The 22,263-nt window shown below is 38.4% G+C and overlaps 1 protein-coding gene across 1 annotated transcript in view; it reads right to left on the reverse strand.

The window, feature by feature from the left end:
* Positions 1–22,263, reverse strand: part of LOC117291823 (striated muscle-specific serine/threonine-protein kinase-like) — a 93,500-nt gene that overhangs the window by 26,042 nt on the left and 45,195 nt on the right. The window contains exons 6-13 of the mRNA XM_033773749.1: positions 19,762–20,724; positions 18,947–19,036; positions 18,216–18,512; positions 13,817–13,882; positions 12,599–12,880; positions 8,346–8,627; positions 8,074–8,167; positions 6,840–7,040 (exon numbers count right to left, since the gene is read on the reverse strand). Coding sequence (XP_033629640.1) covers positions 6,840–7,040; positions 8,074–8,167; positions 8,346–8,627; positions 12,599–12,880; positions 13,817–13,882; positions 18,216–18,512; positions 18,947–19,036; positions 19,762–20,724 — 2,275 coding nt within the window. The remainder of the gene's footprint in view (positions 1–6,839; positions 7,041–8,073; positions 8,168–8,345; positions 8,628–12,598; positions 12,881–13,816; positions 13,883–18,215; positions 18,513–18,946; positions 19,037–19,761; positions 20,725–22,263) is intronic.

A 22,263-nucleotide genomic window follows, 5' to 3' on the forward strand; every position in this document is an offset into this window, starting at 1 on the left:
ATGTATTTCCAAGGGGTCTACATTCAGTATCTGATTTAGAGATTACAAGGATCAAATCTCAATGTATATTTACAGAGATATTAATCAGTTGGCTGTGTAAATAGACAAGGGATGGGCTCACCTCCAGATAACATTTATCAACAAACAAACATTGAATGTGGATTGTTGTTTGTGTGACTGATCATGAATACAAAACAGGTTCACACTTGAAATCAAACCCATGAAAAGGAAAAATTTACTTAAAGTCTACCTGATCTCAACTGATGTTTAATTTAATGAAAACTGTTTATTTTCATTTTAATCAAAAAGCTTGCTTTACTTTTCGATCAGAGCATACTGATCGAAACGTCAAGTTGAAACCAACGGTTCTTTTCAGAACCACCCCAACTCATTAGAGATAGTCATTACATGGTGTTACCGCAAACCTTTCTACACTGTATATCGTATTTCCACCATGCAAAGTTTCAAATCCAACTTGCTTTACTTAGTTCATTGGTAATTCTATTTAAATTCGATCATCTTTTCAATTATATTTTCACAGTTTTATATACCCCATACCAGTCGTTTTGAAAACTTGTAAAATAACTTGTCTCTAATTATCTCCAGGTTGTTCTCTGTTTGGCCATTATGATGGTTTAAGTTATGTTGGTCCAGTTTCCTGTTTTTTAAAAAGGCATTTCTAGTCAAGACTTTGTCTTTGGAAATTGCGTCAATACCATCCTCTGATTTATTTGGGTCTGACAAAAATTTAAATATTAACTTTTGCAGATTTCAAACATCTTTGTTCAAATACCTCTATACCCTTAGACATATAACAAACAAATTATTAACTTATATAATTAATATCAGTTTTTGATCTGGAAGTTAACTGTCACAGTACCAATCCTCACCAAAATCCAAGTCTGTTGCAAACATAAAAAAAACAATTAGGCAAGCATTAAAAGACCATGCCCCACCCAACCTCAAAATAATATACTAATAACAAATTATTTTAAAAAAAATAAAAAAAATCACTAAACCACAATAGTAGAGTTTGGTAAAACCAAACACAAAATTGCATTAATCCCTGGAAAAAACACATCATAGCCATTGATGAAAGGCTCACAGACTGATTGTATGGTGCACTAATGAAAACACGATGAACAAAGATTATACTCTTCCAAAAACCATTGACAAAGTTAGCGCTTGTACTCACTAGACAAAGTTTTGATGAAGTACATTAGGCCTACACTTCTGCAGACCTTTAGATGGTTCTGGATGATTCTAAAGATTCCAAACATGGAGAAATGATCCTACTGCATTAACATGTATACATGTAAAATCACGAGCTCAACTTCAAGACACACTAGCAAAAGTGAACGATCAGCTGTGTACAGTGTGTAAAACTCCTTCCTCATGCCTCAGCTACTTACTACATAAGACTTCCCCAAAAAAATGTGGATCAATGATGGCAGCCACAATAGAGAGCGATTCCATTGACTAGGTAGGGTTTGCTTTCAGGATCAAGAAGAATGAGATGGGTTAAGCTGTTTATAGTTGATACAATCATTGTGATGTATAATGAGCGTCAGGGAGGCTCAAACAAGAGTTCAAAGTTGACAGCGGAAAAAAAAAGCTACACTACACGATTAGACAGGAAGTCACTGCACATTAAAGGGGACAATGTGCTGAAACTCATTCAAGACAACACTTAAAAACAAAACAGTTTTAAATTAGAAATTGAAGGATTTATGGGATTCATGTATACTCGTTTTAAACAGTAGTTCGCTGGCCAAATACAACACATGAGAACCAGTGGAAATTCACTCCAAGTGGTCCGGCTAGCTAGTTAATATGCAGTGTTGAAAAACATCCATCCCTAAGTGAAAAAGCTGGTTGACTACTGAAATGACAAGCTAACTGGTCCTGCTGGCCAGTTATTAAAAAAGTATAGGCAAACCCCGACTTTCACTGCAGACAGGGCCCAAGTTCATAAAGCTGCTAAGCACACATATTCGCTTGATAAAAACAGGATTGCCAGCCAAATTTCCTTGTGACTTTCAGGATACGCGAACAACAGATACAGCTGAATGCCAGAAACAAGCAATATGCAACAAATGGACATTTGGTTGGTAATCCTGTTTTTACTAAGAAAGAAATATCATGCTAAGCAAGTTTTTGTGCTTAGCAGCTCTTTGAAATTGGGCCCAGGTAAACATCAAGTGAACTGGAGTGAGTGCGACTGAACTAACATTAGAACGTTCCTATTCGGCCTTTCTATGACAATAACAATAAATTTGCTTATGACAATGCTTATGACAATGTTCGCATCCAATATTCCATCCAATATTCCATCCAATATTGGCATTTCCTTGAATGATAACCAGAAATCGTCAAGAGACAAAACAAAGTCACTCTTCAGCTCACTCACTATAAAGTTCATAGCAGTACCGATCCACCACAAGAAATATTTCTGTCTAAAATGAAAGTTTACAAAATAGCAGTTCGACCACAAAAATGAAACCAGCACAGAATCCCTGCCAAGGCACACTATTTTTAGCTCTGCTAGTTTCACTCAAGCAGCAGGACTTAGTATTTTGATGACATTGTTATGGTTACAGATTTGTGAGATATTGTGTTCATTCTGAAAACTGGATGATGACAAATAATTTCTTCTGAAGCCAAATACGCTGTTGAAAACATTCCCTTTATGCATCATGGAGCACAGAACTTCAACCATGCAGTGAATACAACAATATAGGCTAAAGTTCATCTTCCACATAATATATTTTGGCAGAGCCTAAAGGTTTTTCCTTAGTGTCCATTAAAGGTATTTCCTTTAATTCATCTTATATCTGATATCTTATAAAGACATCTTATATCTGAATATCTAATGCAGGCATGTAAGATTATGGTATCGTATTATTGTAAAAACACCAAAGCTGTAAACCTACTGTCCTCTAGATTTGTGACTTAAAGACACATGGACCTATTGGTATTTGTCAAAGACCAGTCTTCTCACTTTGTGTATCTCAACATATGCATAAAATAACAAACCTGTGAAACTGATCGTCGAAGTTGTGAGTTAACAATGAAAGAAAAAACAACCTTGTTCACACAAAGTTGTGTGCTTTCAGATGCTTGATTTCGAGACCTCAAATTCTAAATCTGAGTTCTCAAAATCAAATTCTTGGAAAATTACTTCTTTCTCGAAAACTACGTTACTTCAGAGAGAGCCGTTTCTCACAGTGTTTTATACCATCAACAGCTCCCCTTTACTCATTACCAAATAAGTTTTTATGCTAACGATTATTTTGAGTAATTACCAATAGTGTCCACTGCCTTTAAACTTTCTCCATGCATAACTATACTATCAAGATTCAAGAGTCAGTCACCTCTACTGATGACCTCTACCATTTGAGAACCAGGCTAAAATGTCACATGAAACCCCAAACAGGACTGTACGCCGTTCCTAACGATACATATCCAGCTGTTCAACTGCTTTGGCTTTTTCTTCCTGACAGCTGCTATGTAAATCACATTGAAGTTTAAAACACAAAGTACTGAATTGGTTTATAATTATTGACAACGCGGCGTTGATTTGTTCCACTAAACGCCATTAATAGTTCATACCATTTACCAACACTCCTGAGAAATAACTACATCTGAAATAATAACAATAACAACAAATTCTTAAAGCGCATTTCATAATAACCGTATCAATGCGCTTTACATTAGTGCCCTGGTCATTGGGCCAATCCCGGTATCAAAGTCAAAAACAGTATTTGACGAGCCCACACTGCGTTGATGTGTAGTTATTGACAGAGCGTTGATTTGTTTCAATCTGTAAGCTAAGTTCATACCATTTAACAACACTCCTGAGAAATAACTTGATCAATCTGATGATCTGAAACACAGCTATCAATGTTGATGAAATTGATGAAACAGTATTTGGAGAGAACGCACTACTGAGAATACACTAATGATAATCCATGAGTAATACACCCATGCTTTTTATAGCTCCACAGAAAAACAAAAACAATTGCAGTACCTTCCGCCCATACCAATACACACCCACATTGCATTGGTATATCAATGGGTCAGAAACTTTCCTCTAGGGCAGTTTGCTTGATAAACACTTAAATTCAGCAATGCATGTCCTACCCCCATTGTGCACAAAATCTAACCTGAATCCAGAGGAAATGCCCTAGTGTTTTTTATATGGTTCACTTCATCTTATAAACAAATTTATATTGAACAGTTTTACTACCTGTATGTGTAGCTAGTCATTCGTACAGAAATTAAGTCAACATACCTATGGCAGTAATGAACTCAATCTGCTCCTTGGTATCCGTACATTTCCATACCAGCTGTCATCATATGAAGCATTTGCTATGTACAGGTACATGCAGGCACGCTTCTAATAAATTGGCATGAGCATATATCACAGCACTGCAACTCGTGGGCACGACTTGAAAACTTACTATGTCAGCTGATCTGTGGTTTCATGGACTACAGACACTGTGCACATACTATTGAAGTTTCTCCAATTGGAATGTGCACCAAGTTCAAACCACTCTGTTGTTAATGGGTCAACTATGCTTTTGATGTACAACTGTGAGACTGAACAAAATACCTGTGGGCATTCACAACGCAGATCCGCCCTCTTTTGAAACTTGACAATGCACTGAGTGGGATCTCATATCCTGATGCTAATCATCATCACAGTGGGATGCCTTGCACAGGATGGCCCCATACTTCAAAGTTACCATGGCAGGAGTCACAGAATAGTAAAAGGGTCAGAGATAACCAACACACCTACCATGATGTCTAAAACTCAACCACTGCACAGATTTTGATATGTGAACTTTGTGATCACCCTATCACACACACTGGGTTAACTGGCCATAAATTGGTCACCTCTTGGAACATTCCATTGTTGGCAATTCAGAGGGAAGACCATAATCCTTGAGAGCATAGTGGAGAAAAAGACTGAGAGCAGGGGTGGACTTCCAGACTTGTCTCATCTCCTCCAGTTTTAGGACGAGTTAAATTACTCGCCAGGACTACTAGCCTTAAGTTTTTATTAACAACTATAAGTGAGGACTATCTTTGTGACGACCCCAGTTCTAAAAAGACCTGGTCATTACCAGAAGGTGAAATGTCCAGGGAAAATTGTACAGACCAAAAAGCTCACTCCTTACAAAGTTCATTTGAGTAATAGTAGCAATGTTTCAGAAAAACAGTTCCATCTGAATTACATCATACACCAAGGTCGAGAAAATAGCATCCAAAGACCCTGCAATGATCCTTGTTACTTTGGACTGCCATCCTCAAAATAAGCCAAGTATCTATGTACACAAAACATTAATTTATTTTTGTTGTGACTGTCAAATGTTGAAAAATTTTATCTCACATACATGTACAAGCTGGTTACATGGTGATTGGCGAGGTCTAATTGACTTCTACAAAAAACCCAATGGTGTACATTTCCTGTTAGTCAAAGTCTGACAAAACTTTGTTTACTGAAGCTGATGGAATTAACAATCAAACATCTAAATAAATCCATCCTAGATCAAGTCATTTACTTGAAAATTGTTTTGGACTGCAGTTTTAACATTTTTTATGAATTTACTAATCTATTCTATTCAATCTATTCAAGACATTGTATCATAAAAATATGAACATTTCCTCAAGTCCTATTTTTTAGTTCAACAAGTTGCGTCTTCCATTTGATAAAAGATTCAGACCTTATCGTTTTCATTTTAGGGGTGTTCTTATGAAGGCACTGGAATCAAAGTTGAAGCAGAAAGTTTAATCTTAAATAGGCCTATGTTATACCATTAGAACTCTGATGAGAAAGGGGACAAACAAAAAAAACAGACAGAAAATCATTCCTGCAAAAGACTCAATTCATTTGGGTCTCTTTATTCTAGCAAACCAGCCTAGCATGAATCAATCTGTTCTGCCTGATAAAGTCACTTCAAGGCCCACCTGCTTAGCTGTTTATAAACACTACTGGTCGGGTTAGTAAGATTGTATGGTTTGAAAAACAAACAATGATTTGAGTGTCTGGCTTGAAGCTGGTATCATTTCCAAAGACCCAGGGAAATGTTGTCCAAGCTCAATATCATCATGTTGACACAAGAAATCATAATATTTACAGTACAGCATCTTAGATTTCGGATACAGTTTCTGAGACACTGGTTGGCTCCTACCATTTGGCTGCTACCGTTGATGAAATGTGCATGTGTGAAAGGCTATCATTGGCTGAGAGTTGTGCAGAGCACATTGCATTTATAGGCTGCCACCTTGAAGAGGTTAGATGATGATGAAACGATGGAAACCGCACAAATTTATAAACATATTGTACCAAGTAAGCATTTATGACCCATTCAAGAGGGCGCCCTATTCAAGTGACATTGTGTGCACTGTACACCTACAACTTCGGCCAAGAAAAAAATACCAGTTGATCGTCCGGGTTTTTAAAAAAAAGAGGAGGCCGAGGGCCTTTTTTTTATTTTATTGTTATATTTCTTTCAAAGGTGGCGGCCAAGCATTTTAATTCAAACTGGCCACCAATTCTTCAGTTTAAAGTCACCACTTACTTTATGTAGTTACATAATGAGAAATGCCTAGGAAAATTGTGTCAAGTAAAAAATGATTTTAAAAAGATGCAGCCTCAAAAAAGGATGAGGGAGGGAACAATCAACTGTTTTTTTATTTTTTTGATTTGGCCTTACAAGGAAAGATTAAAAACAAAGCGATACCTGTTTAAACAAATCTGAAAATCAAGAAAAAAGCATGACAAATAAGAAGAAGAAAAAATAAAGAGGAAAGGGCAATATGATAAAGGATACAGTTCCATAACCATGACGACGTCCCGTTTAGTCTGGTAAGCGTCGAAGAGCTTGACCAATCGCTTGTTGTCCAGCATACCCATCACTAGAACCTCCCTTCTCATATCATCCCAAGCCCCGCCCTTCACTCGGATGATCTTGGCTGCGTACTCCTCTTTGGTCTCTTTGTGCTTGCAAGTTTTGACGACACCATACGCACCTCTGGCAAAGCAAGCAAAATAAAAAAGAAGTTAAATTTGATATGAAGCCTTGAATGGTTTGCAAGGTAAACCCCCTTTCACACGTTAGAAATTTAGCAAGGGTCCCTTGCTAAATTGTAGCATGGTTGTAAAATTTCACAAAATGTACCCCGTGAGAAATGAAAAAATGTTTGTCTACTGTCCAAGTTCTCTTGCAAAATCTTGTCAAACATTGCTACATTTTGCAACCATGCTAAAATTAGGCAAGGGACCCCAGTTAAACTGCTGTCGTGTGAATAGAACCTTAGAGGAGGACTAGTGTACAGGTGAGAACTATGTAATAATCTCTTCTGCCAAAAAGAAGCAGTGTGTTTCTGAGACAAAAGGTAACTAAAATTCACTGTGGCTCATCATGGCCCGTGCTGCAAATCTAGTTGGTGGGTGCTTAATAATAATTTCTCAAAAAACATAAGTGCTAATTATAGGAACCTTTGCTGTAATTCTTTTCAAGTAAGGGTTATATTGTGCAAGGATAGAAGCTCAAAAAAAGGTTGCCTTCAAGATATTCCAGTGGATTTCTCACAGTGTTGTCTGTTGCCGTGCGTACGCGTATACATACGCGTGCAAGACGCATGATGCAAGACACATGAATTCTTGGTCACCATTATCTTGACTGCACAGCGTTAACACGCAAACACAACGCAATATTTGCGCATTGTGCGTATTGAATTTCTTAACGTTGGGAGCTGCATTATCTCATGAAAATGACAGATTTGTGAAGAATATATGTCGACCAAAACCCACCGCAGAAAAATATATCTGCCATGGAATGTGAATCTGGTGAAATTAGTGGCTTGTTGCAGGTAAGATTTGAGTTATGATGCTGTGGAAATTTTCCCCCTCAGAAATGTACCCTGATGTCCAGGACGTCACTGTAGTACAATACAAAAGTGTAAGGCCGCCAGGGCTATGCCAAAACTGGGCCCAGATTAAGTGTTTTTACTTTTTTTTTCCAGCTGAGACTTTTTTTTTACCACTCAATCAGATCAACATACCTTCCAAGTTCATTTTGCAGGTCATACTCATCTTCTATCATTATACCTTTCTTGATTTTAACTCTACTCTGAGAGAAGAATACCTCTTCTGGGTCTGAAAATGCAAAGAAAAATATTACGAAGAGGTCAGAATGAGGCATGATATTTGATCATTGGGAACAAAAGTAGGAATATTTCATTAAGTTTATAATCTACATACACATAATGGTATGGGCTTTATTATACAATTATAGGATTTAAACAAACAGTGGAACCAAAAGAAGACAACTTACCAGGAATGGTGACCTTAGCGGAGTGCGACACCTCCCCAGCCATATTAATGGCAGTCACCTTGTACACCCCCTCATCATCTGGAACAGCTTGATCCACCACCAACGAGCACTTGTCTTCACCCTCAAAGAGGAAAGTGAACTTACTGGTGGGTGAGAGAGGGCGTTCGTCCTTGTACCAAATAACGTCTGGGTCTGGGATCCCGTCCACATGGATGTCCAGGCGGAGTTGTTCACCGGCAGGGGCGCTGGTGTCGGAGAAGCTTTTAATGATGCCTGGTGGTTCTGGGAGAAGAATTAAAGAAACAGAGAAACATGAGATTTAATTTTTTTTTTTACTATTGCTCTTTTTGTTGCTTTTCCTTTGAAATTCAATTGAGCCTGGTGATTTACAAATAAAACCAATACAGCAGATTTGTTTCTAGTAAGAGAACAATATTTTTGAAAACTATAGTAAATACAATTAACAACAACAACAACAACAACGACAACAACAACAACCACAAAAACAACAACAACAACCACAACAACCACAACAACCACAGCAACAAAAACAACAACAGATATATGCTGTAATAGAGAGATTACATTTATTCAAAACTGTTGTGCTGCAAAAAAAAAAAATAACAACTTATTTCATCACTGATTCTTTGCCAGAGCACTGAAATTTGTGTGTAACAATACCTTTTTTAGCCATCATACCTTGTCCAATATTTTCCAAACGTCATGATGCCTCAACATTACCAACATTACTAACATAATGAAGGCAAAGAGCGCTTCCAAACAAAAATTGAAATATTGCTGTGTGCCCAGCTGGCTACTTACATTGTGCCTAAACTAAATAATGCATAGACTATTGATTTATGCAATTGATTAGGATATAGAATTATTAACCTTAGTATGGCCTTTTGAAAACAGACAAACACAGACACTAAACTATTTGAATAAAATGATAAATTAAAGGAGTTTTAAAGGGAGGGTATACCTTGGCAACTATAAAAATTAATGACCATAAAAACTTACTTGGTGAGAAGCACCTACAGCTGGTGATAAGGCCACATAAAAAAAAAATTATTGATCGTACCCGCCCGACCGTTCAAAACCCCCCCGACCCCATTTTTTTTTTTTTTTTTTTTTTTTTTTTTTTTTTTTTTTTTTTTTAATAATAAAAAAACAACCTTTTCAGCTGATATTTTTTCAAAATGTACAGGTTTGAAAAGATGTTTAAAGAAGGTTTTTATTCATGTTGGCAAAGCCAGAACAGTTCTTCAAATATTTACTTGGGCTACACTGTGCTTAGTTGTTTGAAAAAGTTTACAGAAAATGTCATCTAGGAGTAAAATTTGTTTGACAAAACTATTGAAAACATCAAAAATACACAAACCCTCTGTTTTATAGTGATTGTGATGATTTCTTTATTCTTGATTTCATATTTAGCATGTCAACAAAACTTAAAATAAAAAAAATAAAAAAAATATTCTAAAAACCTCCCTCCCTCCCCCATTCGCGAAAAAAAGGACTATCAACAATTTTTGTTTATTATGTGGCCTATTGTGAAATGTTTTTCGAAACAATTCCCTTAAAGGGAACGTGATTGTGGTTTTAGAGTGGGGGATTCAAAATCACTTCAATCTTTTCCAATGAAAAGTTTCTCAGATTGAGATTTCAATTACGGACTATTCTTCCAGCTCTACATAACTGCTCAAGATTTGTTGCATTATCTTAAAAACACAATCACCTTTTGAAACTTTATTTTCACTGGTTTGTTTTATAATATATAGCTAAATTTAAAACAATCAAATGATATCAATATCAAAAGGTTTACTTTGCCTTTAGTAATGACAGGTGATCGTTTATTTCTTTCAATGGCGTGTTCGCAGTAATACTACATGTATAGCATCCTGAATGACATTCTCAAGGAAGACCTTTAGAGGTCGTGGGTCTCCTCTCAGATGAGGTAGAGATTGTCTAAGACTACACTGACATGGCATGTTTGCAGTAATACTATAGCATCCTGAATGACATTCTCAGGGAAGACCTTTAGAGGTCGTGGGTCTCCTCTCAGATGAGGTAGATATTGTCTACGACTACACTGACATGGCATGTTCGCAGTAATACTATAGCATCCTGAATGACATTCTCAGGGAAGACCTTTAGAGGTCGTGGGTCTCCTCGTAGATATAGCTGGGATTGTCTAAAGCCCCTTTCACACAAGAGCAATTTAGCAAGGGTCCCTTGCTAAATTGTAGCAAGGTTTTAACTCTTTACAAAATGTAGCTCATGTGAAAGGACAACAATTTTTGGTTTCAACATTGCTACATTGTGTCGGAGGTCCGGACCTATGACACAATCTTCCGCTTGCGGAAGATTTGACCAAGGATGTGCGCGAAATCATCGTGTGAAGGGAAACCTTGTAAGACTACATTAACAAGCAGTTTCATCACCATCATAAAATAAGACAGATTTACACAGTCTTATATTTGAAGGAAAACGCCACTAGATCACAGGTTTTGGCTCATTAAAACTTTCATGTGCACCAGATTGGTTAGACCTCTTCAAATATCAAGTAATAGATCACAAGGGAAACTGACCGAGTAAATTTGAATATGGCGCTCAACAAGGGAAAAATCGATCGGGGTCGCCCTATAATGTAAAGATTTTTGTTTCAGGGTGCCAGTCAGTTGACCTTATTGGTTTGAGGGTGTCATTTTAGATTTTTACTAATTTCCTTTTACATTTTTACTAATTTCCTTTTATGTCTAAATGTTCAATTCAATTCAATTCAGTTCAATTAATCAAATTTCTGCTTAAGCAGCTCTATGAAATGACATTCTCAGGGAAGACCTTTAGAGGTCGTGGGTCTCCTCTCAGATGAGGTAGAGATTGTCTAAGACTACACTGACATGGCATGTTTGCAGTAATACTATAGCATCCTGAATGACATTCTCAGGGAAGACCTTTAGAGGTCGTGGGTCTCCTCTCAGATGAGGTAGATATTGTCTACGACTACACTGACATGGCATGTTCGCAGTAATACTATAGCATCCTGAATGACATTCTCAGGGAAGACCTTTAGAGGTCGTGGGTCTCCTCTCAGATGAGGTAGATATTGTCTACGACTACACTGACATGGCATGTTCGCAGTAATACTATAGCATCCTGAATGACATTCTCAGGGAAGACCTTTAGAGGTCGTGGGTCTCCTCGTAGATATAGCTGGGATTGTCTAAAGCCCCTTTCACACAAGAGCAATTTAGCAAGGGTCCCTTGCTAAATTGTAGCAAGGTTGTAACTCTTTACAAAATGTAGCTCATGTGAAAGGACAACAATTTATGGTTTCAACATTGCTACATTGTGTCGGAGGTCCGGACCTATGACACAATCTTCCGCTTGCGGAAGATTTGACCAAGGATGTGCGCGAAATCATCGTGTGAAGGGAAACCTTGTAAGACTACATTAACAAGCAGTTTCATCACCATCATAAAATAAGACAGATTTACACAGTCTTATATTTGAAGGAAAACGCCACTAGATCACAGGTTTTAGCTCATTAAAACTTTCATGTGGACCAGATTCGTTAGACCTCTTCAAATATCAAGTAATAGATCACAAGGGAAACTGACCGAGTAAATTTGAATATGGCGCTCAACAAGGGAAAAATCGATCGGGGTCGCCCTATAATGTAAAGATTTTTGTTTCAGGGTGCCAGTCAGTTGACCTTATTGGTTTGAGGGTGTCATTTTACATTTTTACTAATTTCCTTTTACATTTTTACTAATTTCCTTTTATGTCTAAATGTTCACTTCAATTCAATTCAGTTCAATTAATCAAATTTCTGCTTAAGCAGCTCTATGAAATTTAGCCCTGGTTGGATACAGCTAGTATCTGAACATGCAAAAATGCATACCCATGACTATAAGCTCAAGACACGTTTCAGGTCAGGCTTGTGGGTGCTTAGAGACTTTCTTTTGGAGGTGTTAGGCGCAATATAAATGCAGTTATTAATATTAACACCCCCTACTATATGATGTTACTTTACCCGCAACGTCCAACTAGAACTCTATGAAATCAGTCCTGGTTGGATTAGCTGTGTCCCCAAGGCTAATCTGAACATGTGAAAATGTGTAACCAATGACTGAAGCTCTGAACATGCTCGGGTCAGGGTCATGGGTGCTTAGAGAGGTTCTTTTGGAGGTGTTAGGCGCTATAAATGCAGTTATTACTATTAAGATCCCCTACTATATGCAGTTACTTACCTGCAACATCCAAGTACAGCATACAGCTAGCCTGTCCATTAAGGTTCTTAGCTACACACTCATACTCTCCTATGTCTTGGTACGTCACGTCCTTAATCTCTAACAGACAGGTCCCATCCTCCCTATAACTGGCCTGCATCCTCTCGTCTGAGACCACGTCTTCATCCCGGTACCACTTCACTGTGGGCGGGGGCTCGCTCAAGACTGTGCAGCTCAGTAGGGCGAGGCCGTGCTCTAAGACGTACACATCCTCCAGGGTACCAACGAACACCGGCTTAATATCTATTGAGGAAAAAAACAAAGATTTAATACCTACAGAGGGAAGGAACAACAACAACAGCTTTCTCGATCCAGAAGACGATCAGAGCATACTGTTCGAAACCACCGGTTATTTTCAGAACCACCACAACTCATCTAGAGATAGTCATTACATGATGTTACCGCAAACCTTTCCATAACAAGATCAAAGAATATAATTTTAGGGTTGTTATATTACACTGCCAGAGCTGCCAACATTTGCATCTTGCAATCAGGGAGATTTTGTACAAGAATCAGGGAGACATTTAGACAGGAAGTTTCCATGATCAGGGAGGTTGCAAAATTTACTCATCAGAACATGGACAAATTTGTGTGTTTTTTTTTGGGGGGGGGAACTTTCTGCATGTGATAAGCACTGTAAACTCAGTGCGTTTCTTGCTGAAAAAAAAGCTCAAAAAAGATTTATTTTTATTTTTCGAAAGGACTCTGGGAAAACACTGAGTTTACATTTACAGTGCTTTTTAACACAAATCGGTGTAGGGCAAAAAAAGCAAAAATCAAGTTTTTTATGGTTGTTTTTTCCAACGTAATTGTGCTTTCTTAATTTTTAAAAGTAGTTCTAATTTACTTACAATTCAGCTCATCTTGTGATTTTTACATTTGTATAATAAACCATTGCTGAGTGAATTTTAACAAAGTCAATCAACTTGAGCCTGCGACCTCCTGGTTAACAAGGAGTTGCTCAACCAACTAAGCCAACTTGGTGGTCTACCTACATGTATCTTGTCAATATTTTTGTTTGGGGGTACAGTAAGAAGTCATACAACCAACTATCGACAAGAAGCCAGGGATTTTGACCAATAAACGAAATAACCTGGAAAGTGATATTGTAAAAGGATCAATGTATGAAGCAAACTTTTTCTTTAAATATCAGTTACTGAAAAACAAAATTATAATTACCTTTAACAACAGAATTCTGCTTCTTAAGACAACATTTTGGAGTTGTCGATGAGTCACTTTTTGAAACTGTGTGTGTAAGGAAGGAAAAGACCCAAATAAGACCAACAGGCAGATGTAGTGTGCAGGCATAGCAGATATGTTTCATTTTGGACCAAAAATCCAAACTCTCACAAAATTCTTGATATATCAATTTTTTTTAGATTTATACCCATTCCGCACTGATAAAATGTCTTTGGTAGTTCGTTCTGTATCATTTGGAACCATAAAAATCAACGTTTTTTTTTTTACCCCAAACCTGGAAATGGCAGAGTTTGTTCATTTTGGAATGTGTTATGTCTACCAAGGGCATTTAATTTACTGCAAGGACGGTTTTGCACAGGGCGGACACAACTGCATATGCAAATGAGTCCGGGCTAACACAATTGCATTAGGCAGCAGTGTCCAGGCGGACACGATTGCATATGTAAAAACGTCCGGAGGACATTACTTCATATGCAATAATGTCCTCCCGATAGTATTGCACAGAGGACATAATTGCATGCGACACCGGCATGGAAGATTTTTTTTTATTTCGGACCAAATATTCAATCTCACAAAATTCTCAATGTATCTAAACATTTTGGTTTTACTCCCAGTTCGCACTCATAACGAACTACAAAAATCCAAACTCACAAAATTCTCGATATATCTATAAAATTTGGTTTTATACTCAGTCTGCACGGATAAAATGTCTTCAGTAGTCCATTCTGTATCATTTGGAACCATAAAATCACCAAAAATCTTTTGACCGCAAATCTTAAAATTTTACCATGCCGGCATGGCAGACTTTCTCCATTTCAGACCAAACATTCACACTCACAAAATTCTTGATATATCTAAACATTTTGGTTTTTAACCCAGTCTACACTGATAAAATGTCTTCAGTAGTCCATTCTATATCATTTGGAACCATAAAATCAACAAAAAAAAAATCACCCCAAAACTGAAATTTTGACCATACCAAGTATGGTCGATTTTTTCCATTTCGGACCAAAAATCCAAACTCGCAAAATTCTTGATATATCTAAAAATTTTGGTTTTATACGCAGTCTACACTGAGAAAATGTCTTCAGTAGTCCATTCTATATCATTTGGAACCATAAAATCAACGAAAAAAATTTCACCCCAAAACTGAAATTTTGACCATACCAGTATGGTCGATTTTTTCCATTTCGGACCAAAAATCCAAACTCGCAAAATCCTTTATATATCTAAAAATTTTGGTTTTATACCCAGTCTACACTGATAAAATGTCTTAAGTAGTCCATTCTATATCATTTGGAATCATAAAATCAACGAAAAAATTTTCACCCCAAAACTGAAAATTTGACCATACCGGTATGGTCGATTTTTTTCATTTCCAACCAAAAATCCAAACTCCGAAATTCTTGATACATCTAAAAATTTTGGTTTTATACCCAGTCTACACTGATAAAATGTCTTCAGTAGTCCATTCTATATCATTTGGAACCATAAAATCATCGGAAATTTTTTGACACCAAAACTGAAAATTTGACAATTTGACAATATGGTCGATTTTTTTCATTTCGGACCAAAAATCCAAACTCACAAAGTTCTCGATATACCTAAAAATTTTGGTTTTATACCCAGTCTACACTGATAAAATGTCTTCAGTAGTCCATTCTATATCATTTGGAACCATAAAATCATCGGAATTTTTTTGACCCCAAATCGGAAAATTTTACCATACCGGTATGGTCGATTTTTTCCATTCGGACCAATAATCCGAACTCGCAAAATTCTCGATATATCTAAAAAATTTGGTTTTATACCCAGTCTACACTGATAAAATGTCTTCAGTAGTCCATTCTATATCATTTGGAACCATAAAATCATCGGAAATTTTTTGACCCCAAATCTGAAAATTTGACCATACCGGTATGGTCGATTTTTTCCATTTCGGACCAATAATCCAAACTCGCAAAATTCTCGATATATCTAAAAATTTTGGTTTTATACCCAGTCTACACTGATAAAACATCTTCAGTAGTCCATTCTATATCATTTGGAACCATATAATCAACGAAAAAAAATTCACCCAAAACCTGAAAATTTGACCATAGCGGTATGGTCGATTTTTTTCATTTCGGACCAAAAATCCAAACTCACAAACTTCTCGATATATCTAAAAAGTTTGGTTTTATACACAGTCCGGACTGATTTAATGTCTTCAGTAGTCCACTCTGTATCATTTGAAACCATAAGATCACCGGAAATTTTTTGACCCCAAATCTTAAAATTTGACCATGCCTGTGTCAGATGCAATTGTGTCCGCCATGCAATGCTGTTCGCTCTGGACACTTTTGCATATGCAATCGTGTCCGGGGCTATGCAAAAACCATCCGGTGGACATGTACAGTCACATGTACATGTATGTGCGCGCGTAAGCGAGCGTGCATGCACTGAACCTACGTATTTATGCAGCATGAATATTCACGTATTTTATGATTGCAGCGAATACCCAAAGGCCGAACATTTCCCATGTCATTCATGACATGCACTTACAGTAGCTTGTAAAAAAATGGCGAACGTGTTCCGTCTACCAAGGGCATTTAATTTACTGCAAGGATGGTTTTGCACGGGGGCGGACACAACTGCATATGCAAATGAGTCCGGGCGGACACAATTGCATTATATAGCAGCGTCCGGGCGGACACGATTGCATACGCAAAACCGTGTTCAGAGGACATTATTGCATATGCAATAATGTCCTCTGGATAGTGTTGCACACGTTCTGTATCATTTGGAACCATAAACCACCAGAACATTTTTATAAACCCCAAATCTGAAAATGTTACTATACCGGCATGGTAGATTTTTTAAATTTTGGACCACAATTCCAAACTCTCGATATATCGAGTCAAGTTTCCGTGTGGGTTTTAGGCCAAGTAAAAAAATACCATTTCATCATCCCCTCCCTCATCCTTTGTTGAGGCTGCATCCCTTTTTCAACTTATTTTAATTTCACACTTTTGTTTTTAAAGACACATTTTCTATGTATTTCTCATTTAACTTAGTTATCTTTTTAGAATTTGTAACCACATCAAGTTAGTGGTGACTTTTGAAATGAAGAATTGGTTGCCAGTTTGTTTTAAAATGTTTGTGGGCCACCTTTGAAATAAATTTAAAAAAAAAAATTAAAAAAAGGCCCTCATCCTCCTCTTCTTGAAAAAAAAAAAACAATCAACTGGGATTTCATTTTACTTTGCCTAATGCTTGATAATTAATCATTACAAATCACAATTCTCAACACATCAAGTAAGAACAATCCATTTAGAATTTGTTTTATTTGGTTCCCCCCCCCCCCCCCCCCCCCCCCCCCCCGCCTGTGTGGATGCAACTTGAATAACTAATGCTATTGCCCTTCAGCCTTTCGCAAGAGGAAGAGCTGCGTAGAAAAGACGCACTGATGGCGTGACAACCAGACCCATGTTTATTATGAATGTCAGTTATCAGTTTGATTTACAACTCCGCTGCGCTATTATGAGTGAGCTTGAAGTGGAGTCAACTTTCAACGTTTTCAGAAATTGAATAATGTGAGCAAGGCTTGAATTTGGGGTGAAAAAACACAAGACCACATGTACGTGTGACACACACTGCTAAAAGTGGTAATCTTCAAATAAGAATCAAAATATAAGATTTGAGGCATTGCATGGTGAGGTATCAATATATATAAACAAAATATAACATCAAGCAAACTTTTCTTGTGTTATTCCCAAAAATATTAATAGAACTATTTTTTTGAGAATTTTTTCTTGTGTCATTTCTGAAACACAATTTGATATGAAACTGTCATAATTAGCAGGCATGCAACTGCCCGTTGAAAAAAAAGAGGAAAATCTTCAAAGGAACAACACAAGTGCGGAGCGAGGCAGCCGAAATGCCACGGGACACGAGACCCACAATAGTACCCTAGAAAATGTTGAGGTTTATTATGCTCTAAGGTGCATTGTTAGCATGTACTAGGCTTATTTTACATTATTGTAGTGGTACATGTACATTGTTGTTGTTGTTGTTGTTGTTTTTTAACGATTTTTTCGTTGTTAGCACTTATAATTTTTTTTTAGTCGCGGAATTCCGCTGAAACGAGGAAGAGTTGTACGCCTGAATTAGAGAGAAAGTACTTACATAGATCTGCGATACAAAGTTTATCTGACATGAAACCCTTGTTTCAGAGAAAATTATTTTCTTGACATAAGATAAATGTTTTCTTATTTTAATGGAGACCATTTTTAGCAGTGCAGTTGATATAAAACTGTCATAATTGGAGATAAAAATACTTACGTAGATCTGTGAGACAAAGTTCTCCTTACATGAATTTAGATACAATTTTACTTACGTACATCTGCGAGACACACAACATCTGACTCCTCGCCCGGTTCGCTGATCCCACTCTCTACCTCCGCCCTGACCCTGAAGACAAACTCCCCACCCGGGTTGATGCTAGAAACCCAGTAGGATGTCTCTGCTACGTCCGTCGCTATCAAGACCCAGTCTATCTCGTGGTAGTCCTTTCCCTCGATGATGTACATGACGGCAGAGTCCGGGTCGTTGCTTGGAGTTTTGTTCCAGGTGAGGAGGATGGAGTCCCCGGCTATCTTAGAAACGATGGGTCGACCGATTGGACATGGAATGTCTGAAGTCAGAGGGAGGGAATCAGGGCATCAGAGGAAATAAAAATAGGTTTTCCTTTTTGATTTTAATAATAATAATAATAATAATTGCGGCTTCACTCCTGGTGCTGTAACATAGTATTTCCTGCGAGATGTGGGACTATTATGAGACCTAATCTGATAGCATGAACTGCTTTACAAGGTGCTGTGGCGCAATTTGCTGTCGATCAGACCAGGAACACCAAGGCGTTACATGCTTTACATAACACATGGGACCAACGGGTTTACATCCCATCCGAAGGACGAAGCAGTGGTTAATTGTCTTGCTTAAGGACGCAGGTGACACTCTGCTGATCAGAAACACCAGAGTTTGAATTCGGTGCTCTTAACCGCTCGGCTACGACGCAAAAGATCTTATCAGGCAATCTTGGGAACTGAAGAATAAAAACCAACTTACCAGCACTCCCTGAACTGCTGCAGTGGAAGTCATCACTCAGTTGTCCCTCTTGGCAACGATAACCGCTGTCTTGCTCATCATCCACAGACCCTGCAAACAACGACCCTTGAAATTCAATATTTTTGTTTGCATTGGAAAACGGTTACTTTAGCTTTCGAGAGGAGGGGGTTTCCCCTATAGTTCACAGTCAAACTGTAAAGCCTTCAAAATGTTGTATATTAATTACACATTTCCATTTTGAAACTAGTTTGACTATCTATTTGGTGTCCAATTTTTTTTACAGGATTTGTTTCTTGGAAAAAAGGTAGTAATAATTCATTGAGTTCAATGGCTGACCTATGGTGCAGACTTTAATACCCATTTCAGGCTATTTAAACACAATTTTCCAGATTTTTCTTCTCAAACAAAAGTCCAAAGAAAACTTTTGTTGTTAAATCTCATCTTGAAACCATACTTCCTGCAAATGCAAATGCGATACAAATTTTTACGTCACAGGGCTGTTTTCACAGCAAATGTTTTGCAGGAGTTCAGCACAAGTTGCAAACTTGTTGCAAGTTTGTGACGTAAAATTTTGTATCGCTTTGTATGAACCGGGCTTTATTATCCTGCCAAAAAAATCAAGTTACAGTTTGTTGAGAAGATTTGAAAAAAGGGTCCCCCTAATGCACTTATGCATTGACGTCATCCAGCTGCCATCTTAGAGGTAAAGAGTGACGAAACAATCGAAACGCACAGATTTGTACGCGCGGCGCACAGGATTGACCAATGAACAACCTTCTTTTGACGTCATGTGCATAAGGTCTATATGTACTCACCTTTCTCTGCCTTTTTTGTTACTTCTAAACTGGCGATGCTGTGCGCAACACCCAGCGAGCTCCTCGCCGTGCACGTATACTCCCCAGAATCCTTGCTCGTCACATGCGGAATGATCAGCAAACAACTCCCGTCGTCACCGTGCTCAAGGATATAATGGGCATTGTTCACAATCTCTATCTTATTGAAAAGCCATACCACTTCAGGCTCCGGGGACCCAGTCACTTTACAGTCGAAGGTGCCGGGACCGCCTTCGATCGCTTTACAGTTTTTAGTGTGGCTGAGGAACGACGGACGGAAAAAGTTGGCGGTTTGGCCGAGCGGCGGGGAGCAGACCGCAGACATTTGCTCTTCCACGAAGAGCTCAGCACTCCACTGGGTCTCTCCGACGGAGTTAACGGCTTTGCAGGTGTATTCACCTTCGTCCTCTGGGAGAGCCTCAACAATATGTAAGACGTACAGGTTGTGTTTGCGAAAGAAAAGGAAATCAGAGGATTGCTTAATTTCTTGGTTGTTGAAAAGCCACTGGACTTTAGGTTTGGGATTACCTCGTATCCGACATTCAAACTTGACCTCCATGCCCTCAGCTACTGTCCTATCGTGGAACACCTCGGTGAACTCTGGCTGCTTGGCGACCATCTTCCTTGAAGGTATCTTCTTGACTTTCAAATGGGCACTGCACGTCAAGCGTCCTCCTAATCCATTGTAGATCTGACACGTGTACTGTCCGCTGTCTTCTGGATACGCGGCAGCGATGATCATAAATGTTGTCCGTCCATCGAAGGTCATTTTGACGTCCTGGCAGGAACATAGCACCTCATCGTCCTGAAACCAGGTGACCTCTGGGATCGGGTGGCCGATGATTTGGCAGCGGAATATGGCCTCGTCGCCTTCCGTTACAACCAGGTCTTCGATGCGATTCAGGAAGCGGGCCGGGACGGGATCCCATGGCTTTGGTTTTCTCTCTGGGGATAAAAAAAAGAGGTAGGGCCTATTGAGAACATGGTGAATCGTAGAGAATATTGACAAAAGCAAGCCAAAGTACAAAATATAAAGCCGGTTCACACTTCCTGCGAATGCGAATGCGATACGAAATTTTGACGTCACAAATTCGCAATGCATAATTCGCATCTGTTGAAATTTGCTCAACTCCTGAAGAACGCAGCTCTGTGACGTCAAAAATCATATCGCATTTGCATTAACAGGAAGTATGAACCAGGGCTTGACTCTTTAAAGCAAGCTGTGTTAAAACAATCTCGTTCCCTGGGGTGATTGATTTTCTTACGCCATTTTTTCCCAGCAAGCCCTGCTCACTCCTAATCCTTGGAATTTGTTCATTAAAATGTTCCATAATCTGACACATTTTAATTAGGCCTGCAGCCGCTGCACTCTATGCGCCCACTCAAGTATGTTAACCCGCAAAAGAGGCACCAAGTTAAAGAGAAACTGGTCCCCTTTCATTCTTTATTGATCTTTAATACACAAGCACTCCAAAGTATTAGACATGCTTTGCTTCAAAGAATGACACGTGCATACTTAGCATCCTACAAGAAACGCACAAGCACTCCAAAGTATTTAAACATGCGTGCGCATAAAGTAGTCACTTTTTGGAGCCAACAATCAGCGTTGTTTTCAGTGCATCCCCACCAGGGGTCTGACGGGAGGTATCGATATTGCGCACTGCCCATTGTAGCGAAAGGCCGGTGTTAAAATGACATGAACTGCATCAAGTTAACAAGCAGGTGAGGTATGTCGTATTAATTAACTATGTTTAAATTATTTCACAGTTTCACACTCAAACCTCATCGAACAATAGCTGTTCGTGGTGCAGATAAAAAATGTGCGCATGGCCTCAACATACTAGCAGTGTTGCATTGCCATTTGAGGCGTTAATGTAAACACCCAAAATCGTATTCACACGTATCCTACTTATAAAGTTTACACTCAACAGGTGAACTGTCTCTTGAAATAACCACACGGACTCATCCGCGAGAAATGTTACTTCCGTGCGGTTACCGCAAACCTCACTTCGTATTCCCAACACACAGCGACAATTTCAAATCCGACTCATGGAAGTTTACTGCTGGTCCCTCTTTCATGACATGTGTGGCAACATATCCTCACCTGCTGTATAGTTCAATACTGCTGCGCTAGTCTGTAGAACGTGTACTGCCAGAGTTAGACATTAAAGGGTCCCTGGTCAGCTCAAGCAGTGATGGTGAGGCCAGCCTAAGGTATCCAATATCACCCTTTCAGGATGCTGGGCATGCTGGTGAGTTAAAGCACAAGCTCACAAAAAAGTGTTGCTGTGTTTTTTAGACATGTCTGCTGCAAGCCTTTGTGTTATAAGTTTCCCTCCACTATATTATCATTGCTCCATGATATTATTAACCTTAAAGGTTAACAAAATTTAGTGACCATAAAAACTTACCTGGGAAAAAGCACTGTAGCTGTTATATATAGTAGGTAGTTAAAACTAATTTGAGAACCCTCTCTTTGAAGTA

Source organism: Asterias rubens, chromosome 6, assembly GCF_902459465.1.
Source record: "Asterias rubens chromosome 6, eAstRub1.3, whole genome shotgun sequence".
Classification (NCBI taxonomy): Eukaryota; Metazoa; Echinodermata; class Asteroidea; order Forcipulatida; family Asteriidae; genus Asterias; species Asterias rubens.